Raw genomic sequence first — 21,660 nt, 5'->3', positions numbered from 1 at the left:
ATTTTATATTAGAAAAAAAAATCCTACAGAGATGTACATGCAAATATAAGTCTAGAGGATGATAATAATAATATCATATATTTATTTTTAACTTTCGTGATTCTAAAGCATTCCAATTATATACGTGCAATATTTATAAAAAAAAGCAATCATATACATGTAATAATTATTAGAATTTAATTCTGATATATTAATAGTATAAAATATTTTATATAGTCGTTTAATTATATTTGTTTTTTAAATGACTATTCACGCAATCAATAAAAAAGTAGTTATTTTTTCTGACATAATGATATATAATTAAATGTGCGTGTAAAATTATTTTAAACTAACAATACATCAAAATTAAATTCTAATTATTATCGTAAAAATTGATATAGAAGGAAAAATAGCTTTTCTTAATGTATAAATTTTTTATTTTATTTTTTAAAATGGTTGGATGCTTAATATGGTTTTATAGGCAAGGAAATTGAAAGAGAAAAAAAAGGAATGGGAATTAAATTTATTTATTATTTTTATCATTATTATTATTTAAATGAAGTGGTCACTGATGAGACTAGAAATGAACGGAGAGCAAGCCAAGTAGAAGACAACAATGGAAGCGAAAATGGTTTGGTGATAATTCCGCCATATTTTGTTGAGTAACGCCGGCACTGACTTTGACAGATTAGAGGACAACAAAAGAATTGAAAGCTTTGTATTATCATTTCCTTTGTCCTCAACTGGTTACTAGTTATCCACCAAAATGTATTCTCTCGTACTAAATTTTGGTTTGGTAAAATTTTTTGAAAAGGTGTTTATATTTTTTAAAAGTTTACATTTTTTATTTTGTATTTAGTACATCAAGAAGACTATGTGCATGTGCTTACACATTTTAAAAGATTGGAGAACTTCTGAAAACATCTAAAATAGAGTTTTTCAAAATTAGCTTGCGTTTTTTTAAAATTTAAAAGTTTAATATAACCTCATATGTTAACTAATTTTTAAATTTAATACTCACATTTATATCTATTATAATATTTTTAAATTTTAAAAGTTATTTTACCAAACGCAATTGATGTTGCTTGTGTTTATTAAAAACTATTTTTAATGATTTACCAAACATAAATGTTACCATTTTTAAAAAGTCATATTTTAAAAGTTAACTTTTATAAACTACTTTTAAAAATTAAAAACTTTACCAAACTAAGATTAAGCTACAAAATTTAGATTTCTATTGTGAAAAAGTCTTCCGAATATACATTACATGGCTAATATTGTAATTAATATTTAACGTAAAAAATTATCTAAAATTCTTTAAAATAAAAAGATTTGAAACTTAAATTAAAAACATATTCAAACTCAACAAAAACTTAATTTTAATGGGCTTGATAATAGATTTATTTGATAATCTATTATAATATTAACTGAAATTAACTGTTATAATGTTTATTACTTAGCATTACTCTTTTATTATTGATTGATAAAATGAATCTTAATATAAATTTTACAATAGTACTTAATCAATGAAAATATGCTAGATTTCATGGGTTATTGTGACCTGTGAGGAAGTATCGTAGCGAAATGTAATTAAATGCTGAATTTATCAAAAAGAAGCAAAACTTTATTATTTTCATATACAAAGTGATGGATCCCGTCAATAACATTTCCAAAAAGGGTTACTAAATTCGTCTTTTATGTTTGGGTGTAATCTTATTTTGGTTCTTAAAATTTTTAAAGTTTTTATTTAAATTAAAAAAAGTTTCCTTTAGCTTTAATGTAGTCCCATCGTGAAGTGTTAAATAATTAACGGAAGGTCCTATTTGACAGCAGTACAAGAACAAAGTCGATAATCTAGAGAACAAGTACAAGCTCTAAAGGCACAAAATTAACTGTGGATGTATTAATATATTTATTTATCATTATCCTTAGTTTTATAAAAAATATTTCATTTAAATTGTAAAAAAAATGATAAATAAATGTATTGATGCATCCACGGTTGGAGCTTATATTGTAGGACATTCCATTAATTATCTAGATTATCGACCTTATTCTTGTACTGCTGTAGGACATTTCATTAATTATTTAATTTTGACTTCTACATTGAAGCTAATTGAAACTTTTTTGGATTTAAATATAACACTTTAAACCTTAAGGACCAAAACAAAATTACGTCTAAACATAGTGGAACAATTTAGTAGTTTACCCTTTCTAAAACTATAAAGAAGATGAAACTTTAGTAATTTCAACTTCAAAATAAAGGGCACCAGATAACTCACCAACAAAATTGAAGACTTAAAATCAAATGTACTGGTAATTATATCCCTTCCATAGTTCCATGGCTACACATTCATTATTTGGTAACTCTAGTCTCTAGAGAAAGAAGAGAAAAATGAAAATTGTATATACACAATTTGAAAGAAAAGCAACTATTTACAAAATGAAAGTAGCACATATGAATATCCTTTGCAACCCAATTAACATTGGCCCAGTGGCCTAAAATTCTATAATGCCACATTAATCTGCATCTTTGATCAATCACTGAATCTCTAAACAAAATTTTCCAAAGCTTACAAATGTATCAAGAATGATTTGGCTACTACTATATTAACTCCTATCATCTCAAAGAAAAGAAAAAAAAGCATGAACATGAATAAACTGATTGGCTACTAGATTTTGCAATTCCTAATGTTTTGGAACTCAATGAAAGTTGCACTGTTGCAACAAAGGATGAGAATAATCCATGTATTTTTCCCACAAGGGCTTGTACTTTTCCATCCCAATCTTCAACCATGGTTTGGAGTTTCCATTGAAATGCAACACAGCACCCTTCTCTATCAACACAGGATCCACAGAGGTGTAGCCAAAACCCAACACATGCCATGATGGATCCAATGGCTCAGTTAATCCATAAAATGTTAACAACCCTGGTGGCAATGTTCCAAGTTTCCACAATGTTCTATCTACATTCTTTTCTTGCCAGTAGTGGTAGATTCCAGTTACATTCATTTTTCTCCATTGAACCAAATCAAACACATTCATCCCAAATGCCCAACCACATGCATCAGGATCAAAGTGTGCTCTAATTAAAGGATGTGAATAGTTCAAGTATTTATGGTACCTATGAAATGTCTCCATACATGTCTCAACTGCTCCATTAACATTTTCATTCAAATCAATTGAGAAAAGCTTAGAAAGATCCTTTTGGACCACGACATCATCGTCGAGGAACACCACCCTCTTTAGATCCGGAAAGACTTCGGGTATGTAGAATCTTAGGTGGTTAAGCATGGAGAGATATTTTGGGTTCCGAAACTTGATCGGAGTACTTCCATCGTCTTTGCTTCCTCGAAAGTAGTAGCTCTGGATCTCTGAGTCTTGGAGCTGCTTAAGCACAGGAGCATATGAAGCATTTAACCAATCGAAGTCTTCATACTTCTGAACTTCAACTGTCACACCACGAAAATCGTTTAAAGCAAACCATGCCTTCATAACAGCATAACTTATTTCATCCGTGACAATGTGGAAAACAATTCTATCTGGATTCTTAGAATTTTGCGCGGTCGAGTTGATTGCAACTGAAGTAGCAAGGATGTTATCAGAGAACACACAAAAGTGGTAAAGATTGTTGTCCCTAAGTTTCATGTCAGATTGCAATTTGTCCATCAATTTGTTCTGCAAATCGAAATTGTTTAACCATTTTGATGTCAACTTTACACCTAGGCAGTATAGGCTCTTGGGGACTTCTTCAGCAGCTACTTGTCCGTATTTCGAACTCTTTTCATTTACATAATTCATCTGTTCTTCAAGAGATTCAATCTTTGCTTTCTGTCTCATGATCATGCCTGCACTGTCATAATGGAGCTGCTGTGCCTGATACAGCAATGATGCCATATCATGAATCGCTTTCTCTGACTCCATTATTGTCAAGGGAGCGCGCCTGGTGGCTGCATTTGAGAGGAGAATCTGCAAATTTTGAATCTGGGAAGTTAAGGACAAAGCTAATTGGAGATTGTTACTTTCTTTGGCAATTACAACAAAGGCTTTTGCTAGAGATATTTGATCATTTAGTTGTCTTGCTACTGAGTCAGGGCTTAACATCTCTTCAGTAATATTAAGGCTTTCCATGATCCTTTCATTCCTGAAGTTTCTCTGCACAAAATAAATTAGAAGTAATTGATAAACAAAGGATAACATTTATACTCCTTAGTGTGTAATCAAGCATCTCATGGAGCTGAGTTAGAATTTAACCAAATTTATCTACTATTTTGTATGATCCACACTTTCTTCTTTCTAGCCAAATTTGACCATTCATCATTAAAATTCCAATATTAGATAAGAAGAATCCTTACAAAACATAGTGATTCTTTTTAGTTCTTATATTCATAAAAGGAAATGTAATAAAAACCAGTGCAAATATCTGGATAAACCAAAACACTTTTCATTGCATAAAAGATTCGTCGATAAGCTGATATTATATCATTGAAGCAAACTAAGGAAATTTTAGTAAATTTAGCAGAGAGTGATTGCAAGATATGAATTAACTCAGCAATTATGCTAAGTCTTTCATTACTTGCATGAGGGGGAACAAGTAGAACTTGCCTTAAATTTGTCAATTACTGAATTCTAATCTACATCGATTCCAAAATTCATGAAACCATGATGATCCTGATAATATACATTATGAGAAGGGAGAAAAGAGAATCATTTACTAAATATAAGAACACATTCTCTCTCCCTCTCTCTAAACAACCATATTTAGATCATAGTTACATGAAACGCAATATATTTTGGTACGAGAACGGGTACGTGGTACACTATATGTAAAATATTTTATGTGAAAAATATACCTATGATGTTCCAACACGCACCTAATCGGTAAATTCATGTAACTATGATATTCTAGATGACACACGACACTGTCACATGGTACATTATTCCAAAAGCAGAGCATCAATAAGAACAATTCAATCAGCTTGTCTATTTCATTGGAAATAATTCAATTTGCTTACCTTGTTATTTTCACTACACAAAGTTCTAGCATTCAAGAACACACATTAATAAACTTTAGTAGATAAAAACACAAATGAAACAACAACAATAATTTTTACGGGAAGAGAAAAAGGATAAAGTTGAGTTACCAAGGAGAAAGGGGGCATTGAGGTAGTACTAGTAGTGTTGGAGCCTTTGGTGGTGGTGACAAGAATATAAATAAATAAGAGAGCTACTACGCTACAGAGTGTCCACCACGCCACATCCTGCACCCTCCTCCTCACTGGCCTTCGAAAATCCGCACCTCTTCGCCTCATTGTAAATTCAATTACACACCCTGATAATATCTGCTGTTGTTTACTACTTCTTCTTTTTTTGTTTCCCGGAAAAAAGTGTCTTTTTATTTTCCGGGAAAACTATGGTGTTTGAGATGCAGAAGAGAGAAAATGGGTCAAATGAGGAAGATCCTATTTGGGTGGAGAGGGGATGCGATCTTTGATGGAAAAAAGAATCGAAATTTGGTGAAATCTTTGATGAGTTTGTGTTAACGTTGGTGCGCACATACACACGCATGCACACACGAGCTTCAACGTCTCTTAGTAAGCACAGAACCATAGAGAGAAATAGATACAGAAAATGAAAGAGGAAAAAAAAAAAAACACCAACAACAACAATTAGAAATGGGTTTCTACCTGCCGGTGGGAAGTGTGGGACTGATAGTAAATGATTGCCAATACCAATTTATTTGAGTGAACCACGAAAATTGAGAAAAATTTTATTCAAATTTGTTAACAATAAAAATACTTTTTTTTTTTTTCTTTTAAAGATAGGAGACTCGAACCCGCAACCTCTTAAATGAATATGGAGAGACTATGCCATTTAAACTATTACTCATTAGCAATAAAAATACTTTTTAAATATTTTAAAATGTGATCAGAATAATTAAACGAGAAGTACTAGAGGCGTATTAAAATTAATTGTTTTAGACTATTATTTAGAGTTCATTTAGGAAGTAGCAAAAATTATTTCTTTCCTTTTTTTTTTTGAATTATGAAGAGTTATATTATGAGTATTTGGTATATTTTTGAGAAATACTTTTTGATTTCTCGAATAGTTAATTGAGAGTTTTAAGAAGTAGAAAAATATGACTTTTTTTCAAAAGTTATTTTCTTACTCTCATTACAAAAATTTTGACTTTAAAATAAAGGAGATCATTGTGTTATTTTCATTTTTAGTTTTGTAAAAAATGTTCCTGTTTTTACTAAAAATATTGATCCTCTACCATTATTTTTATTAAAAATATTAACTCTTTACTATTATTTTCACACAATATTTGATCTGCTAAAAATACTGACCTTCTACTATTTTTATACAATATTTCATCAACTAAAAGTGCTGACTTTCTCAATTTTCAAACCACTCAGAATTATTAAGAACTTTAAATGACGATAACAAGGGTATAATTCTACACATTTTTTCTGTGAATCTTACAAACTCATTCTCTCATCGGCACCTTTATTGTTACTTTTAAAGTTATCCAACAATTTTGAATTAGCATCTATTTATTTATAATATACTAAAACAGAATTGAATATAGTATTTTAATGTATTCTTAATCTTTTAACTTTTTAACTAATTTGATTTAGTCGAGTAGTTAGCTCATTCGTTCACTTAAGTAAGTGTTGAACGTTTGAATCCTCTCTTGTATATGCAGCAACCCATTAACTAACGCCAAACCTTTAAATAGATATGAGATCTATAGATATTCAGTGCAATTTGCTCACTACTTATCTAATTGAATTACTTTTTAATCTTTTTATTTCTAATTGAATTACTTTTAAATCTTTTATTTTTACTTCTCATGTACCTCTTTATTATAGCTTATGATTCTTTTTCATTTTTTTTTTCTCACTCTCATAATATTTATTTTTCTTTAAACTATTCTATAATTTTCATATTTTTTTACTTTTTATTTTTATATAAGATACTACTATATGACTTCAATGTTAATATTATTTCTCTTTATTAGGTATAAATATAATTCATCATCTTTTATACTTACTCTTTTTTATGATTATTATAGAGCATTAAAATTTAGAATTTTTTTCATTTTTTTTCTCAATTTTATGTCATTTATTTTTCTTTAGGTTACTTTATACTTTTTATATTCTCTTACTCTTTACTTTTATATAGGATATTATATGATTTCAATGTTAATGTTATTTCTCTTTAATATGTATAAATTGAGTAATAAAACATAATTCAACATCTTCTTTCATACTTACTCCTTTTTATAATTTCTATATAAATCAACATTCACTTCACACCTCTTCTTTATGTAACACCCTAACTTTTAGTACGATCATGAGGTGCTAAAAGTTAGGGTATATATATATATATATATATTAGGGGTGCACAGACCCGGCCCGACCCGAAGGCCCGGCCCGGTCCCGAACACTTTAAGGACTAATTTGGTGTGATTTCATCGGGTTTAGGGTCGGGTACGGGTCTCAAAAATAGACCCGGTCATTATTTTGGGTCGAGTCCGGGCCATAGCTCGGGTCACTCGAAGTCGGCCCGGTGGCCCGGTCATCATACACAATTAATATTTTGTGTTATTAATGATGGATCATGATTATTCTTATGTGGAATTTAAGTATTGTAAACCTTAATATTTTGTGTTATTAGTCATTATAAGACTATAAATTAATGTTTTATGTTTAGAATGCATAAGACTTTAGACTAATACATAAGATTGTGTTATTTGTATTGATTTAAATATTTGGTATTATTAGACAATATTAGTATTGATTGTGGTTATACTTTAGTATTGATTGTGGTTATGCTTTAATTTTGAAGAATGGTTGGTTCTTGTTATATTTTTCTAAGTGAATTTTACCATGTTAACTAATGGTTGGAGTCTTGGAAATTTGGATATTTTTACATGCTAGCTTACAAGAAGGTATCAACGTAATGTAATGTTAACGGCCCAGTTTTCACCCAGTTTTCACCCGGTATAATTGTGGCCCGAAAGTGTATTGATTTCATCGGGTCTAGGGCCGAGTTCAGGTCTAATAAATAGACCTGGTGTATATTTCGGATCGAGTCTGGGTCACATCAAACCTGGCTTCACCCGGCCCATATGCACCCCTAATATATATAAAACTGAAACTGAAACGTGGTTATATATACATGAAACGTGGCATGTATGCAATATATGTATATAATACAAATGACACCTAATGAAGCTTTTGATAACCACAAAGATTCAGTTAATATTATCAATCCATACTCATCTTCCATTTCCCTTCATTAATTACCAATTGAACTAAAAAGAAAGAGAGAGGCTGAGAGAGTCTCTCTCGAAGAACCGTGACCTTTCATGAGCTTTTAGTTCTGATTTCTTTAAATTCGTAACTCCAATAAAAAATTTAATCTGATAAAAGTGTTCGTATCCTCTTCCTCTACACGTTAGTGTTATTCTTGTCCGGTAGAAGTTGACAGTGACGTAGTTTCTCTTCTTCTTGAGTTCGGTCAATTGGAGTTCTAAGAGGCACAGACGATTCTGACGTTTTTTTCTTCAGCAGCTCGGTCAAAAAGTTTTTCCAGAATTTTCGTTGTTGTAATTTCTGTACGGAGGTAGGGTTTGGTAACTTTATAATAATTAAATGTGAGTTTGATAAATGAATGTTGATTTGGTTGATTATTGCTTGAATTTGAATGGGTTTATGTTAAACTATTGTTGAATTATTGTTGTTTGCTTGAGATTTTGATTCAGTTATGTATGAACAACTAGTTGGGATGCTTTAATTATTTTGGGAGTAAAAAATGAATTTTTTAAAAGCTTTAAGAAATATATTAACTGATTTTGAATTATTAAAGAAATATTTTTGCTGCTGGAGTCGGTTTGATTTTGGAAGCGGTTGGATTATTAATTGTTTTAAAGATTTTGGAGAATGTCATAAAGATGTGATTTTAGTTTTAAAAGAAAAAGAGAAGATAAATCGGCACGTATATTTATGAGAATGATTGAAAGGTCACGAGAGGGTGACAGAAAGTAAATAGTTATGGTGCCGATGTGAAAGTGTTAAGTCGTGGGCTTTGTTTTTGAATGGTTGTGCGGGGACGCCCGTGTGTATGGAATGGCTTCCAGGAGAAAGTGACACATGCTTCAGCTGGAGAATCAGCGCCTGCAAGTACTTGCAGAGGTCATGTTCGGTATACTTCAGCTGGAGAATCAGCGCCTACAAGAAGTGGAAACTTGCAGAGGTTATGCCGCTGGAATGCCTTATCTGACTTGCAAGTCGGATTGCGTCGGGTGCGGGTCGAAACCGACAAATGAGCTCATTACCTGTGATAGGAATAGACATGCATCATGCTTGTTTGCGCATATCTCTGTGCTATGTAACTCTGTGATTGTGTGTGTGCGCTGCATGACTGATTGGCTTCTGAGTTCTTTTAATATTCATGCTTATAAGTGTTTTGTTGTTAGTTGCGGTCGGTTAATAATGGCAAAATGAACTTAACTTCTAACCCCAACCCTACTAAGAACTTCCCAGTTCTTACCTCCTATCTCCACCCCTTTCAGCTACAGGTGCAAAGGCTCATTGTCAAGCTGCGAGAGCACAGAGGAATATGTTTATAAGTTGAGTTGTTAGGATTTATTTTCCCCTCGCCTTGTTAGTTAGAGTTTTTAGAGGGGTAGGATTCGTTTTTAGGAATCTTGAAATAAGTTCATGTATTTAATACTATGTGAATATATATATACTTTTGCGATTTAGTGGTGTAAAATAAAGTATCTTTTCGTTTTCTTAATTAAAGTTTCGGTTCGTATTCGCGAAGGCTTAATATTAAATAAAGATAGTATATAATAAAAAGGTTTAGAGGTAAGTAGCACTCGAACTTTTAGTACGATCATGAGGTGCTAAAAGTTAGAGTGTTACACTTTATCTCCTCTTCTCATATTATAATATCATGCCACTTATTCTTTTTTCTCCATTTTGGCATTCTTACTAATATTTTGCACAAGTATTTAAAGAATTAGGTTGATGACCACAACTCGTTTTTTAATTTGCTAAACATATGTATTAGGTAATAAATTCCTAAAACACTAGACCTTTACATACAAGGTTTTGGTTTTTTTTTTTTTTTTTTTTTTTTTTTTGTCTAATTATATTTATTAGTTATATCATTTATATATCATTTTTTCTTTAAACAATTTATAATTTTTAATATTATTTAGTTGTAATAAGTTAAAAATATATGATACTATTGTGAGTCATGAAAAATAAAATTAGAAAATAGAATGTTAATTTCAATTATATATCATGTACTTTACAATTTCTTTTTAGTTTTTCCATTTTTAGTCTAACTGTATTCATTACTTATATCATCCATATATCACTTTTTTTTTTCCTTTTCACCATTTACTTACTTGTAATATTATTGAAAATATATAGTATTATTGTGAGTCATAAAAAATAAAATTAGAAAATTTGCTTACTACTTATTTAATTGAATTATTTTTTAATCCTTTTGTTTCTAATTTAATTATTTTTAAATTTTTTATTTCTATTTCTCATGTGCCTCATTATTATAGTTTAAGATTCTTTTTTATTTTTTTTCTCACTCTCATGACATTTTATTTTCCTTTTAGGTTATTCTATAATTTTTATATTCTTTTATTTTTTACTTTTATATAGGATGCTATATGCCTTCAATGTTAATATTATTTCTCTTTATTAGGTATAAATATAATTCATTCTCTTTTATACTCAATTTTTCTTATGATCACTATAAAGAATTATAACTTAGGATTCTTCTTCATTTTCCTTCTCACTCTTATGTCATTTATTTTTCTTTAGGTTACTCTATACTTTTTATATTCTCTTACTCTTTACTTTATATAGAATACTATATGGTTTCAATGTTAATATTATTTCTCTTTAAAATATGTATAAATTGAGCGATAAAACATAATTCATCCTCTTCTTTCATATTTACTCCTTCTTATATTTTTCATATAAATCAACATTCACCTCATACCTCTTCTTTATCTCCTCATTTTACAAAATATCATGCCACTTATTCTTTTTTCTTCATTCTTACTAATATTTTACACAAGTATTTGAAGAATTCGGTTGATAATCACAACTCTTTATTTTAGTTTGTTAAACATATGTATTAGGTAATAAATTCCTAAAACACTAGACTTTTATAATTTTTTATGATTTCTTTTATCTTTGGTCTAATTGTATTCATTAGTTATATCATCCATATATCATTTCTTTTTCTTTTAATAATTTATATTTTTTAATATCATTTAGTTGTAATATGTTAAAAATATATGATACTATCGTGAGTCACGAAAAATAAAATTAAAAAATTAAATATTAATTTCAATTATATATCATGTCCTTTACAATTTTTTTTAATTTTTTTATTTTTAGTCTAATTGTATTCATTAATTATATCATACATATATTACTTTTTTTCCTTTCAACTATTTATATTTTTTCTAATATTATTTAGTTGTAATATTATTAAAAATATATAATATTATCCTCATGAAAAATAAAATTAAAAAATTAAATATTAATTTCAACTATTGAAACATTATATTCAAAATTTTATTTCATCTAATAATTTTATATTTGTACTATAATACTTAAATATAATCTAAAAAAAATAAATAAAAATGACTACTTAGAAGAACAAAAATAAAGATAATAATATAAAATCAAATAAATAAATTTGAATGGAGTATTTTCATAATTTTATTTAAAGTCAAAATTATGTATAAATTTTTAATTATATAATATTAAATTTAAATTAATTTATACATTTTATACAGTATATATCCATTTTATTTTCGCGCAACGCAGGGTCTAAATCTAGTTATTACTCAAACCATTTATCAAAAAATTAATATCCACTTGGACACCTTTTTTAAATCTAAGGGTGAAATGAAAATGGATGAATATCACAACATGCCATAAGCTAAGTCAAATATGATCTAATGACAATACAACTGATGTCTAATAAAATGGTGTGTAACTAAAGTGATTTAGTCTCAAATAGAAAGGAAGAGTAAAGAAGGGAGTGGAATAAATCATTACATCTCAGTTTAAAGTACAAGAAGTTCAAATCCCTCAAACTTTATAAGAAAAGCATTCAGAAAACTTTTAAAAGAAAATAAAAAAAACTTAGACTATAATGGTGATTACAGTGGTGCAAGGAGTTTTCCCAAGATATAATACACCTAAAAATTTCCTTTTCGGTATCAATGCCTATATAAATTTACTATCATATTACAAAAAAAATGACCTTCACAATTGGAATTATGTTAAAGTACAACACTCCACATGCTAAAGAAGAAACTTTCAATTAGTACTAAGAGTAACAAGGCTAACATTACTCTAGAATTACTGCAGAAAGGTGATCCCATTGAGAAATCGAATTTGTGAGATTGCTCCCTGAATTTGAGAAACAAGAATTTGTTACTATTTATCCAAAGTAAATTACAACATATCAGCATGAAAGCCTTATGCATGGCACATATAATAAATCCTTGTAAGTGATCAAATATATGATATAGGAAGGAAATGGATTAACCCATGAGAAAGAAATACAGAAAGATGAGAGAACTCAGAGAAGTGTGTTTATAAGGAAAAGAATCTTAAACCAAGGACTGAATTTTGGAAGTTAATTTTAACCTTGTAGGTACCAAAATAATGAAAAAGAAACCTTGATTTTCATTCTTACTTTTGAAGGGAGGAGAGTAAGCCACAGTATATTGCATTCTGAGGCAAAGAGCTCTCTGTATAATCAACCTCCGGGTTTACAACTTGTATATAAACTTCTTGACCAAGATACCAAGAATTGAGGTTCTCTGCACGAAGGTTCCAAATGCCGGCATTGTCAAGAGATACTAAAATGGCTGTCCAAGCACCAGGAAAGACCTACAAAATGTTAGGTAAAGCTGAGCAAGTCAAATTCACAAGAAAATCCTCTATACATGATTGAGGTGGTCTTTTACTTTTTGTTCATTATCAGCAATGCGGACTTCATGCATGCTGTCCAAATTTTTCCTCACTAGACTGTTGCTCGTGACTTGCTAAGAGAAAATATCTATGCTTTAAAAACCATTTTGTGCTTAAAATGTTGGGGTTGAATTGGTGTTGATTTTATATAATTGAATTCATTTGCTATATGATTGAGGGACGAAAGCAATATCTTTAAGAAACAAAATTGATGCTAACCTAATATTTCAAAGGGAAGAGGCAGAATCTATGAACATCCTCTATATGGAATTGGTTGTGACATAGCAGTAGTATAATATCCTAAGCTGATGCCAGGGACGGACATAAGGGGGGGGGGGCGAGTGGCGGCCTCGGCCCCCCCAACTTTTTTTAATAGTAATAAGTTGTTATGTATAATTTAATTTTTTTAAAAAAAATATTTAGTATTTAGTCTAATATAAATAAAAGTTCAGTCTAATTTAAATATTAATAATTTTTAATATCTAAAAAATAAATAACAATATTAAAAAAATCTGAAAAAGATATTATTACTAATATTTTTTAATTAAATAAAAATTTTTAAATCTCATATAGTGAATTCTTTTTCTTCTTGTGGCTGTTTTTTTTATTCGTTTGATATTAATTCTCTCTGTTTCAACTGCTACAATTAAGAGATCTTTTTCAACTATGAATATTGTGAAAAATAACTTAGAAACAAAATAAAAGATGAATTTCTTGCTAATTGTCTTTTAATTATATTGAAAAGAAAATTGTTGAAAATTTTGACACAAATTCTATTATCAGTGAATTTTATGATACGAAGAATCGACCACTTCGTTAGTAAAAAGTATACACATATTTTTTTACTTTAAAATATATACTCTATCCGTATATTTTTATAATACATCTTATATTATATAATTTTTTTACATAATTTTTAATATTATATGTGTTATTGGCCCCCCCATAATATCATTTCTGGATCCGTCCCTGGCTGATGCATGGAATGGGAGAATGATTTTGGGGTCAAGAAAGTAATAGAGTAATACCTGCGTAGTGCTGCGAGCAACACCATCCCACTTGTTATAAGTACTTCTGCTATTTTCTGTCCATACTCCAAAATCCATGCTACAATTGAAATAATGAAATGAGTCATTTAATGTTCCTATTCCTAAAACATCATAAAAATGGAAAAAAAATTGAAGGCTAAAGTCTCACCCAACAACAAAGAATGCATAGCCATCCATATGGTAGGTCTGGACTGTAGTGTCATTATTTTGAAAGATTATTTCCATAAAGCCTTTGAAAGTGCCATTAATCAGGGAGGTATCAACTTTGGGAGGCCTGTTCATGAATTTATTTGGAAAATCTAGTTTATACACCCCTAGAACTTTGAATTGTTGCGCAAGCTTCAGGGGTGTTGAAGGTGGTAAATATGATATGCCGTTAAGTGTAGTACGCCACTTTCCATTTATAAGCTCTGGAGGTCGATTAAGAATAACATACACATCTGTCACGGTAATATCACCATATCGGAAGGAACCTTGTGGGTTTGGACGTGCAGCTCCAGCAGAAACATTCCACCTACAGTACACCACCATCAGAAACAAGATTGAACAATCAGGATTTTACAATCTCAAAATATGCTTATAAACAACACTAAAACATAAAAGTGATCAAAAGAGAAACAAATAAATTAAAATTACAGCTTTATCCTATAATGTCCAACATCTTTGATTAAACTTTTCCATGCTAGCATCAAACTTAAGCATGTATCAAAGAGCAGGTTTCCAATGAATATAAGATTCTAAGGTTAGACCTTAGAGCAGTCTTTGAAAAACAAAATGAATGGTAATGCTAAATATAAAAAACAATGCTAACCTTATTGATCTTGCTTGATTCATAGAGAAAGAAGGATCGTCTTGACCCATAAGAGCGGGAAGAGGACCTGAAGCAGGTCCCTGAGAATTGGAGTAGTGCAAAATGGCAACTCCAGTAGCTCTATCCCACGATGTATTAACAAACCGAGGACTGGCAACAATATAGTAATCTGTGGTGGCATTTTGATCCATGGTAACTAAGAATGAATACGACTGACCCACATGAATATCCATGTTTTCATAGTTCTGCTGAACTGTGTATGACCCCTCAGTCTCCACAAGAAGCAAGTTGTGATTTTGTATTCTGAAGTTCAAGCTTGTTGAGATACCAACATTATGAACCCTGAAGCGATATGTTTTCCCTGTGTTTCAGACATAATGGTAGACAGTTGATAGCGATTGAGTACAGCAGAAGCAAACATATGTTTTCACCTTTAAATTTTGACCACTCGGCTGCCAGTAGACAAATATATGCATAAAACTAGTCATATGAAAATGAGAAGTAGATGAAAACATGTACTTCCGAGATCCTTACCAGGTTCAACATTTATTATTTGGTAGGAAATTCCACCTGGGACAAGTGTGTCATCGTAGCGATAAGGACCAAATCCATTAATAAGAACTCCATCTGGGACTCCGAGATCAACCCCATTTTCCACATCCTTCCTGAGATCCTGTATCACCAAATGCATTGATCAATTGACTCAATTTCAATGAACAGATAAAATAACAAAAGGAAGTCACAGAAAGCAATCAGACCTTATGACTCCTAGTGTACCAGTCACTCAAAAGTATTGTGATATCTCCATCTGGGAACCCAAACGGAAGAGGAATAACTTCTCGGTTGTTTATGATAACTCCTCCATATCCTCCTGCTGCTTTCTGAAAGTTTAAGGAAGGGAAGTAGAAGAAACTCCCTATCTGATCTTTAACTTGAAACTGATATGTCCAATTCCAACCTGCCGGAATTGGACAACTAGTTCCTGAAACTCCATCTTGCCAAGAGTTTTTCCTATGTTGTACACCATTCCTGCACATTAACTACTCAACATGATCATAACCATCAATCATTACTAGTTATCATCATCACTATTTAAGAAAATACAATTTATCTACCATGTCAAAAGCAATGGTTCGTCAAGGTCATTCTTGACATTTACAACAACATTCCAGTTTGTGGTGGCGTTTAGAATTGGTCCTGGAAACTGCCCATTGATCCCAATTACCTGAAATAGGATTTTTTTTGTCATACTATGAGTAGAGTAAGAGACAATGTAGTAACTCATTATTTAGTGAATATTAATCAAACATGTATATACCACTAAATTCCACTAAACAAGAAAATAAGAAAATACACAAACAAACCACTTTTTCAGCAGCACTGGTTGGATACATGAACTAATTCTACTAAATTTACTTTAATGCAATCAGTAAAACAGCTGGATAATTTTAAATTCCGAAAGTGACAAAGTTTGTCCACAGTTGACATGGATTCTATGCTAGTCTGTGACATATCTTAAAGGTGAAAAGTTTGAAGGCCAGTTTTCAATAGTTTGTTGAATTATGGGGCTAGTTGGTTCTCCTATCCACCCCAAAAGATTTATGGCGATGACATTTAAAGGCACATTGTTAATAAAATTCACCCTCCTCTTATCCGTTTGAGAAAACAATAATTAACACTTAGCTTAGAAGCAAACAAGTGCATAGAAAGCATATAAACAACGAATTAAAGTATACAGCAAGTTGCCAAGTTCAATTCCTCAACTTTGTGATTTATGAAACAATTTTAGAGTTTTATTACAACCCTTGCCGTGGCCTAAATTGCATCTATCACAGTGCTATCCAAAAGCAAAAGAAAGCGATACATAATGTCGAATTTAACTCGGGAACTTGCAAAAGAGAGAATACATGATAACAGCACTTCAAATTTCTAGAGAAAGAGAAAACGAAGGAACCTTCTGTTTAACTCCAAGGGGGGAGGCTCCGATGTAGGAAACAGTCCAATCATAGAAAACAAATGGGTCACCGGCAAAAGCAAGATATAACTGTAAGAAGCAGCATAGAAGTAGCGTTGTGATGAAGGAAGAAGGTGATGGCATGGTGGCGCTGGGTTGTGGATATGGGTTTTCTGTCGAGAGAAAACGGGAACACGAATAGTAAGAGAAATAACTGCAACTGGATTTACTCAATTAAGCAAAGTTGGCAACTTCTCTTAATCATCACATGGTAGGGAAGAGAGAGCCAGTGCAGACTCTTTTTGACTTACTAGTGCTGTCGTGGGCCCCAATGATTTTCTACTTTTCCTATTTTATACCCGTAATTATTTTTTTATATATAAATTTATATTCTTGGATTTTTTTGGTGACTTTTATATTCTTGGATTAATTATAAATTTTAAACTTTTCTATTTTATACTTGTATTTATTTCCTATTTTAGGCTTGATGTTTATTTTACATGTTATTTAATTCATATATATTCTATATTATTATAGTTAAACAGCTATGATTATTTTCTTATATATTATTATATTTTAATGTTATTATAGCACTGATTTCTATTTCCTTATATATATAAATCAATTAACTAATATAAAAAATTATAATTAATGCAGTATAATTAATTAATTAATATAAAGTATAATAAATTATATTAATATTTAAATATTTAATTAAATTAATTAGTTGATATAATTAAGTTATTATAATAAATTATATTTAATAAATTAAAATAATTAAATTAAAAAATATTCTCTGAAACATGTTATATCAATTTTATTATTAAGTGTAGAAATTAGATTTTTATATAATAGAATAAATAATAAATAAAATAATAAATGAGTAATAGAGATAATAGATAATAAATACAAAAAAAAATTTTAACATTAAAACAATGACAAATAATTTTTGGTGGATATATTCTCCTAACAATGTTGTCTTGAATAGGCCCCCGCTTTCTTTCTATTTTGTCAAGGCCTTTCAGGCCCAAATGAAAACCCAACCAAGCAAACAGAATTGTTTTCCACCCTGCTCTCATTCTTCTAACGGATCTTCCATGCGCTGTGTGATTCAACTGCAGAGCCATCTCCTTCTGGCTTCTGCTTCGTGACTTAGAAAATCTGTCCCTTGTCCTTTCTGCTACGTGTACCATATCAATCACTAAATTAAAATTAAATTGAATAATATAAGCCCAATGGGTCAACCCGCCCCAACGTATCACGGGTAAACTTCGTGCTTGAAGCATTTTTTCAAAGGAAAAATGAACGGGAAACCCTCTCTAAATCCCAACCTATAGGCATAGTCATGTCCACCACTCTTCTATCTCCCACCCTCTCCTTCAGACCCCGTCTCCCACCCGCCAAACCTCAATGTTTTCTCAGGCCTCCGAGGTTCGTTACTGTATTTTCACCTAAAGAACTTTCCAGAATCTCTCGTTTGAAGCGTTTTGCAGTAAACGACAACGATGGCGCTGGTAGTGGCGGCGGTTTTGTTGATTGGGAGAAAGCAGAGAAGGAGGCTCGAGCGCGGAGCACTATGCCGGAACGCTTTCGGTACCTTGCTAAGGAAGCTCCTGATCCTCCTGTCAGGTGGCCTTGGCTTCTTGGTCAGTCCCTTAACCTCTCTATTTTTTTAATTTATTGCTTTCAATTTTTAGAAATTCAGAAAATTCCATGTGTTTGAGCCACAAAGTGTGAAATTTTATTGTATTTGGGGTAGTTGCATGAATGGGCAAGTATTTGGAAATTATTTTGTTGCAATTCAAGTGCTGTTGGAGTGTTCAGCTTTTGGACACATTCATTTATCCATTAATTTCTTATTGTGCTGTGGAACCGAAAAGGTTTTTGATATGTCCCCCAAGTTTCTTTGTGGTGTTTATTTGGTTATTCATAGCAAGAAGTTCATGGTTGCTGCAATTCTGAAAATTTCTGGCTACTCTCTAACCTCATAGCAGTGTATAATGAGAAATATTTTGTTGGGATTTAAGCTATAACCTCTCATGTGGAAATTAAAAACTCTAAGCTTTCAATGGTCAGTTGATTCTTTTTGGGTCCAATTGTACATGCTGTCTTTTTTGTGTACTCATGTGTTCTGTGTTACTTTTGTGCAGTACTTGGCTTTCTCATCTATGCTTGGAGAGCTGTTCTATTTGAACTATCGAACTGGAAGGATGCTGTCTTTGGTATTGTCCGCTTTATGGGAAACCTTTTGACATATCTTTTCGCCATGCTGTATCGATTCATAGGAAGTCCGATCACTTTTTCAATTAGATGCATGGAGGATTCGTTCTATACTGTTCGAGCCTTCTACTCTTGGACAATCAACAATGCTCCCATACCAGAATTGACCACAGTCATTGTGCTTGCGTCGGTTGTTTTAGCAATTGCCGAAGCTGCCGTCCCTAACTGTATCAACAAGCAACCTTATGTTTTGACTGTGTCTGGTCTTATTGGCTATGCGGCAGTTAGAGGCTATATATCCGAACCTTTCTTCTGGACCCTTCTACTAGGGTTGTACACTTTCTCAAAATTAATCAAAAAGAGAGACAATGTTTCATGCGCAATGCCTGTTGCAGCTGTACTAGCTGCTGTTGGGGAGACTTGGGTTAGAGTTTTGGTGCTCATCACATTTGTAGCCTTGGCTATTTATCAGTATTCCCAAACACTTTTGGAAGGGAAACAGGTTGAAGACCAAGAAATGACAGAGAGGAGGATTCCAGTACCACTACTTGTTGCTGCTTTAGCGATTGGCTTACGTCTCGCTGCTAAGTGGGCCGGGTATCGGCACTTGACGTGGATGGTTGTATGATCGCTGAGAGAATGGAGCCTCTTGATCTAAGGTTTTTGAGGTAGGACGTGACATAAATGACTAGAGCAGTTATTGTTCTGTTCTATTATTATGCATATTTGGTTTTCTTATGTTCCTAAGAATAGAGGATTGTATCACAAGGCTTTTCACATATTCTTGTCATAAAAAAATTTGTATTCCATTTAATAGTCATCTGTTTCAATCTGTTATTGTCATGTAATATAGCCAGCAGTTTCAAGATAACTTGATTGATATTAAGGACTTCAGACTTCAACTAAGTTTTAGATTGTTATATCAAATGGAGACTCTTGACTTCATCTTCATGTGTGTTTTTTCTTTATTTCTTTTTGGATATAGACTTAAATTTGGTTCAAGTTTTCAAGAATTGTTGGTATATAGTTTTGATTTTAGGATTTACTAGAAAAATGGCTTCCTTGCAGCCAGAGAATGAAAGAATGGATCTTTTCTTGTGTAAATTACACGATTTGGTCATGTGCACATCCCTACTATTAGAAAGGTTACACCGAGAAAAAGGGAAGAAATTAATAAAAGATGAGAAATCAATGATGAGCTGATGAGCATACACGTTTGACGATGTAACTTAATCTTCATATAAAACGTTACAAAAATATCTTGGCATTTGTTTCATGCTCAAGCTCATGTTAAAGTCTTTTCGTCTTAAGAAACTCGGTTCATATTTGCAAAGAAACCTGCGAAGTATTGTTAGGCTTAGGCTTTTTTCAGTTAAATTTTCGGAGATACTTGTAATTTTTACAAGGACTTCATTTTGTGTTTGTTACAAATCATGAGTTTGTATTATTTTTAAAGAGGTATGTTAGAGAGATATCACATTTTGAGTTAAACTCCAAAATGAGCCCTGAGATTGGTGTCGTACACTAAAATCGTCTTTAAAATTTCAATTCGTCTTTAAAATTTCAATTGAAGTAATTACGTCTCTGAGATTAACAAAAATGCACCACGTTAGTCCCTGACCCATTTTCTATTAATGGCGTGATGATATGTCTTGATGATGTGGCATATTAGTGACATGTGTCACTCTATGATTTGACCATGTGTAATGGTATGATGATGTGTTAACCAGTGACACGTGGCATGCTGACGTGGATGGTTGTGACACGTGTCACAATGCTATTTGGCCACGTGTCTGTTTGTACCATGTGTTGCAACAGTATTCGTCCACGTGTCATCTATTATGTCATCATTGTAGATGCTCCAAATTAGTCCCTCACTTTGCCTTAAGTGACTTATTTTAGTTCTTGAAATTGAATATCATATACCAAACTAGTCTCTTCACTAGTTTTTTCTCATTTTTTTTAAAATTTAAAATTTTCAATATTTTAGATACATTAATTTCAATTTTATTTTTTCACATATTGTTTAAATACAAGTGCTTTTATAAAAATTTTTAAAATTTTAGTTTTAATTATATAATTTTTTTCTATAATAATTTAATATTGATAAATTTTGTAATATATAAGTATGTTATTATAAAAAAAGAATAATACGATTGATTAGACACATTTTTTCATAAAAAAAAATGTATTTTTAACAAGAAATTAAGAACTAAAATACACATTTTTTTTTTCGGTTCTTATGAAATACTTATTTTCATTGTGTGAAAATGGGCTAGACCGAACCGAGGGTACCCTCAGTACCATCTCCGACTTCTTTTGTCTAGACTGAAGAGGTCGGAGATGGTAGTGGGGGTGTTTGAAATATCTTCACGTCAACTCCAAGATTGCGGTTCAAGGTACCCGCAAGAGAAAAAATATTTTATAAAAGTACTTGTATTTAAATAACATGTGAAAAAATAGAATTGAAATTAATGGATTCAAAAATATTGATAGTTTTGAATTTATAGAAAAAAAAAAGGAGAAAAAACTAGTAAAGAGACTAGTTTGGTTTGGTGCAAGACATTCAATTTTAGAGACTAAAATGAGTCACTTAACGCAAAGTGAGAGGCT

The 21,660-nt window shown here is 31.3% G+C and overlaps 3 protein-coding genes across 4 annotated transcripts; 1 reads left to right on the top strand and 2 right to left on the bottom strand.

Moving 5' to 3' along the window:
• Nucleotides 1-2,392: 2,392 nt before the first annotated feature.
• On the bottom strand, nucleotides 2,393-5,665 carry LOC112737615 (probable galacturonosyltransferase 10). The gene is made up of 2 exons (XM_025787582.2): nucleotides 5,121-5,665; nucleotides 2,393-4,131 (listed from the first exon to the last, which is right to left on the bottom strand). The coding sequence occupies exons 1-2, from the start codon at nucleotides 5,286-5,288 to the stop codon at nucleotides 2,680-2,682; spliced, it is 1,620 nt and encodes a 539-aa protein (XP_025643367.1). The 5' UTR covers nucleotides 5,289-5,665; the 3' UTR covers nucleotides 2,393-2,679.
• A 6,396-nt stretch (nucleotides 5,666-12,061) lies between these two features.
• LOC112737614 (monocopper oxidase-like protein SKU5) lies at nucleotides 12,062-17,084 on the bottom strand. 2 transcript variants are annotated; one of them, XM_025787580.3, is made up of 9 exons: nucleotides 16,828-17,084; nucleotides 15,989-16,098; nucleotides 15,632-15,902; nucleotides 15,408-15,546; nucleotides 14,874-15,234; nucleotides 14,211-14,576; nucleotides 14,042-14,120; nucleotides 12,736-12,932; nucleotides 12,062-12,446 (listed from the first exon to the last, which is right to left on the bottom strand). In XM_025787580.3, the coding sequence occupies exons 1-9, from the start codon at nucleotides 16,969-16,971 to the stop codon at nucleotides 12,317-12,319; spliced, it is 1,797 nt and encodes a 598-aa protein (XP_025643365.1). In that variant the 5' UTR covers nucleotides 16,972-17,084; the 3' UTR covers nucleotides 12,062-12,316. The 2 variants fall into 2 exon arrangements, with proteins under 2 accessions (XP_025643365.1, XP_025643366.1); XM_025787581.3 differs by having other exon boundaries at nucleotides 15,632-15,913; nucleotides 16,828-17,076.
• An 831-nt stretch (nucleotides 17,085-17,915) lies between these two features.
• LOC112737613 (uncharacterized) lies at nucleotides 17,916-19,992 on the top strand. The gene is made up of 2 exons (XM_025787579.3): nucleotides 17,916-18,473; nucleotides 18,978-19,992. The coding sequence occupies exons 1-2, from the start codon at nucleotides 18,173-18,175 to the stop codon at nucleotides 19,673-19,675; spliced, it is 999 nt and encodes a 332-aa protein (XP_025643364.1). The 5' UTR covers nucleotides 17,916-18,172; the 3' UTR covers nucleotides 19,676-19,992.
• The last annotated feature ends 1,668 nt before the right edge of the window (nucleotides 19,993-21,660 follow it).

Source organism: Arachis hypogaea, chromosome 13 (genome assembly GCF_003086295.3).
Source record: "Arachis hypogaea cultivar Tifrunner chromosome 13, arahy.Tifrunner.gnm2.J5K5, whole genome shotgun sequence".
NCBI classification, from domain to species: domain Eukaryota; kingdom Viridiplantae; phylum Streptophyta; class Magnoliopsida; order Fabales; family Fabaceae; genus Arachis; species Arachis hypogaea.
This window is presented reverse-complemented; position numbering and strand designations above follow the sequence as displayed.

Excerpts from the sequence above, each read along its gene's own strand:
- LOC112737613 (XM_025787579.3), top strand. The coding sequence starts at position 18,173 with ATGTCCACCACTCTTCTATCTCCCACCCTCTCCTTCAGACCCCGTCTC. Across the intron at positions 18,474-18,977 it reads CAGGTGGCCTTGGCTTCTTG|TACTTGGCTTTCTCATCTAT; the intron begins GTCAGTCCCTTA and ends ACTTTTGTGCAG.
- LOC112737615 (XM_025787582.2), bottom strand. The coding sequence starts at position 5,288 with ATGAGGCGAAGAGGTGCGGATTTTCGAAGGCCAGTGAGGAGGAGGGTG. Across the intron at positions 4,132-5,120 it reads CAATGCCCCCTTTCTCCTTG|AGAAACTTCAGGAATGAAAG; the intron begins GTAACTCAACTT and ends TATTTTGTGCAG.
- LOC112737614 (XM_025787580.3), bottom strand. The coding sequence starts at position 16,971 with ATGCCATCACCTTCTTCCTTCATCACAACGCTACTTCTATGCTGCTTC. Across the intron at positions 16,099-16,827 it reads CCCTTGGAGTTAAACAGAAG|GTAATTGGGATCAATGGGCA; the intron begins GTTCCTTCGTTT and ends ATCCTATTTCAG. Across the intron at positions 14,121-14,210 it reads TATGCATTCTTTGTTGTTGG|CATGGATTTTGGAGTATGGA; the intron begins GTGAGACTTTAG and ends TTTCAATTGTAG.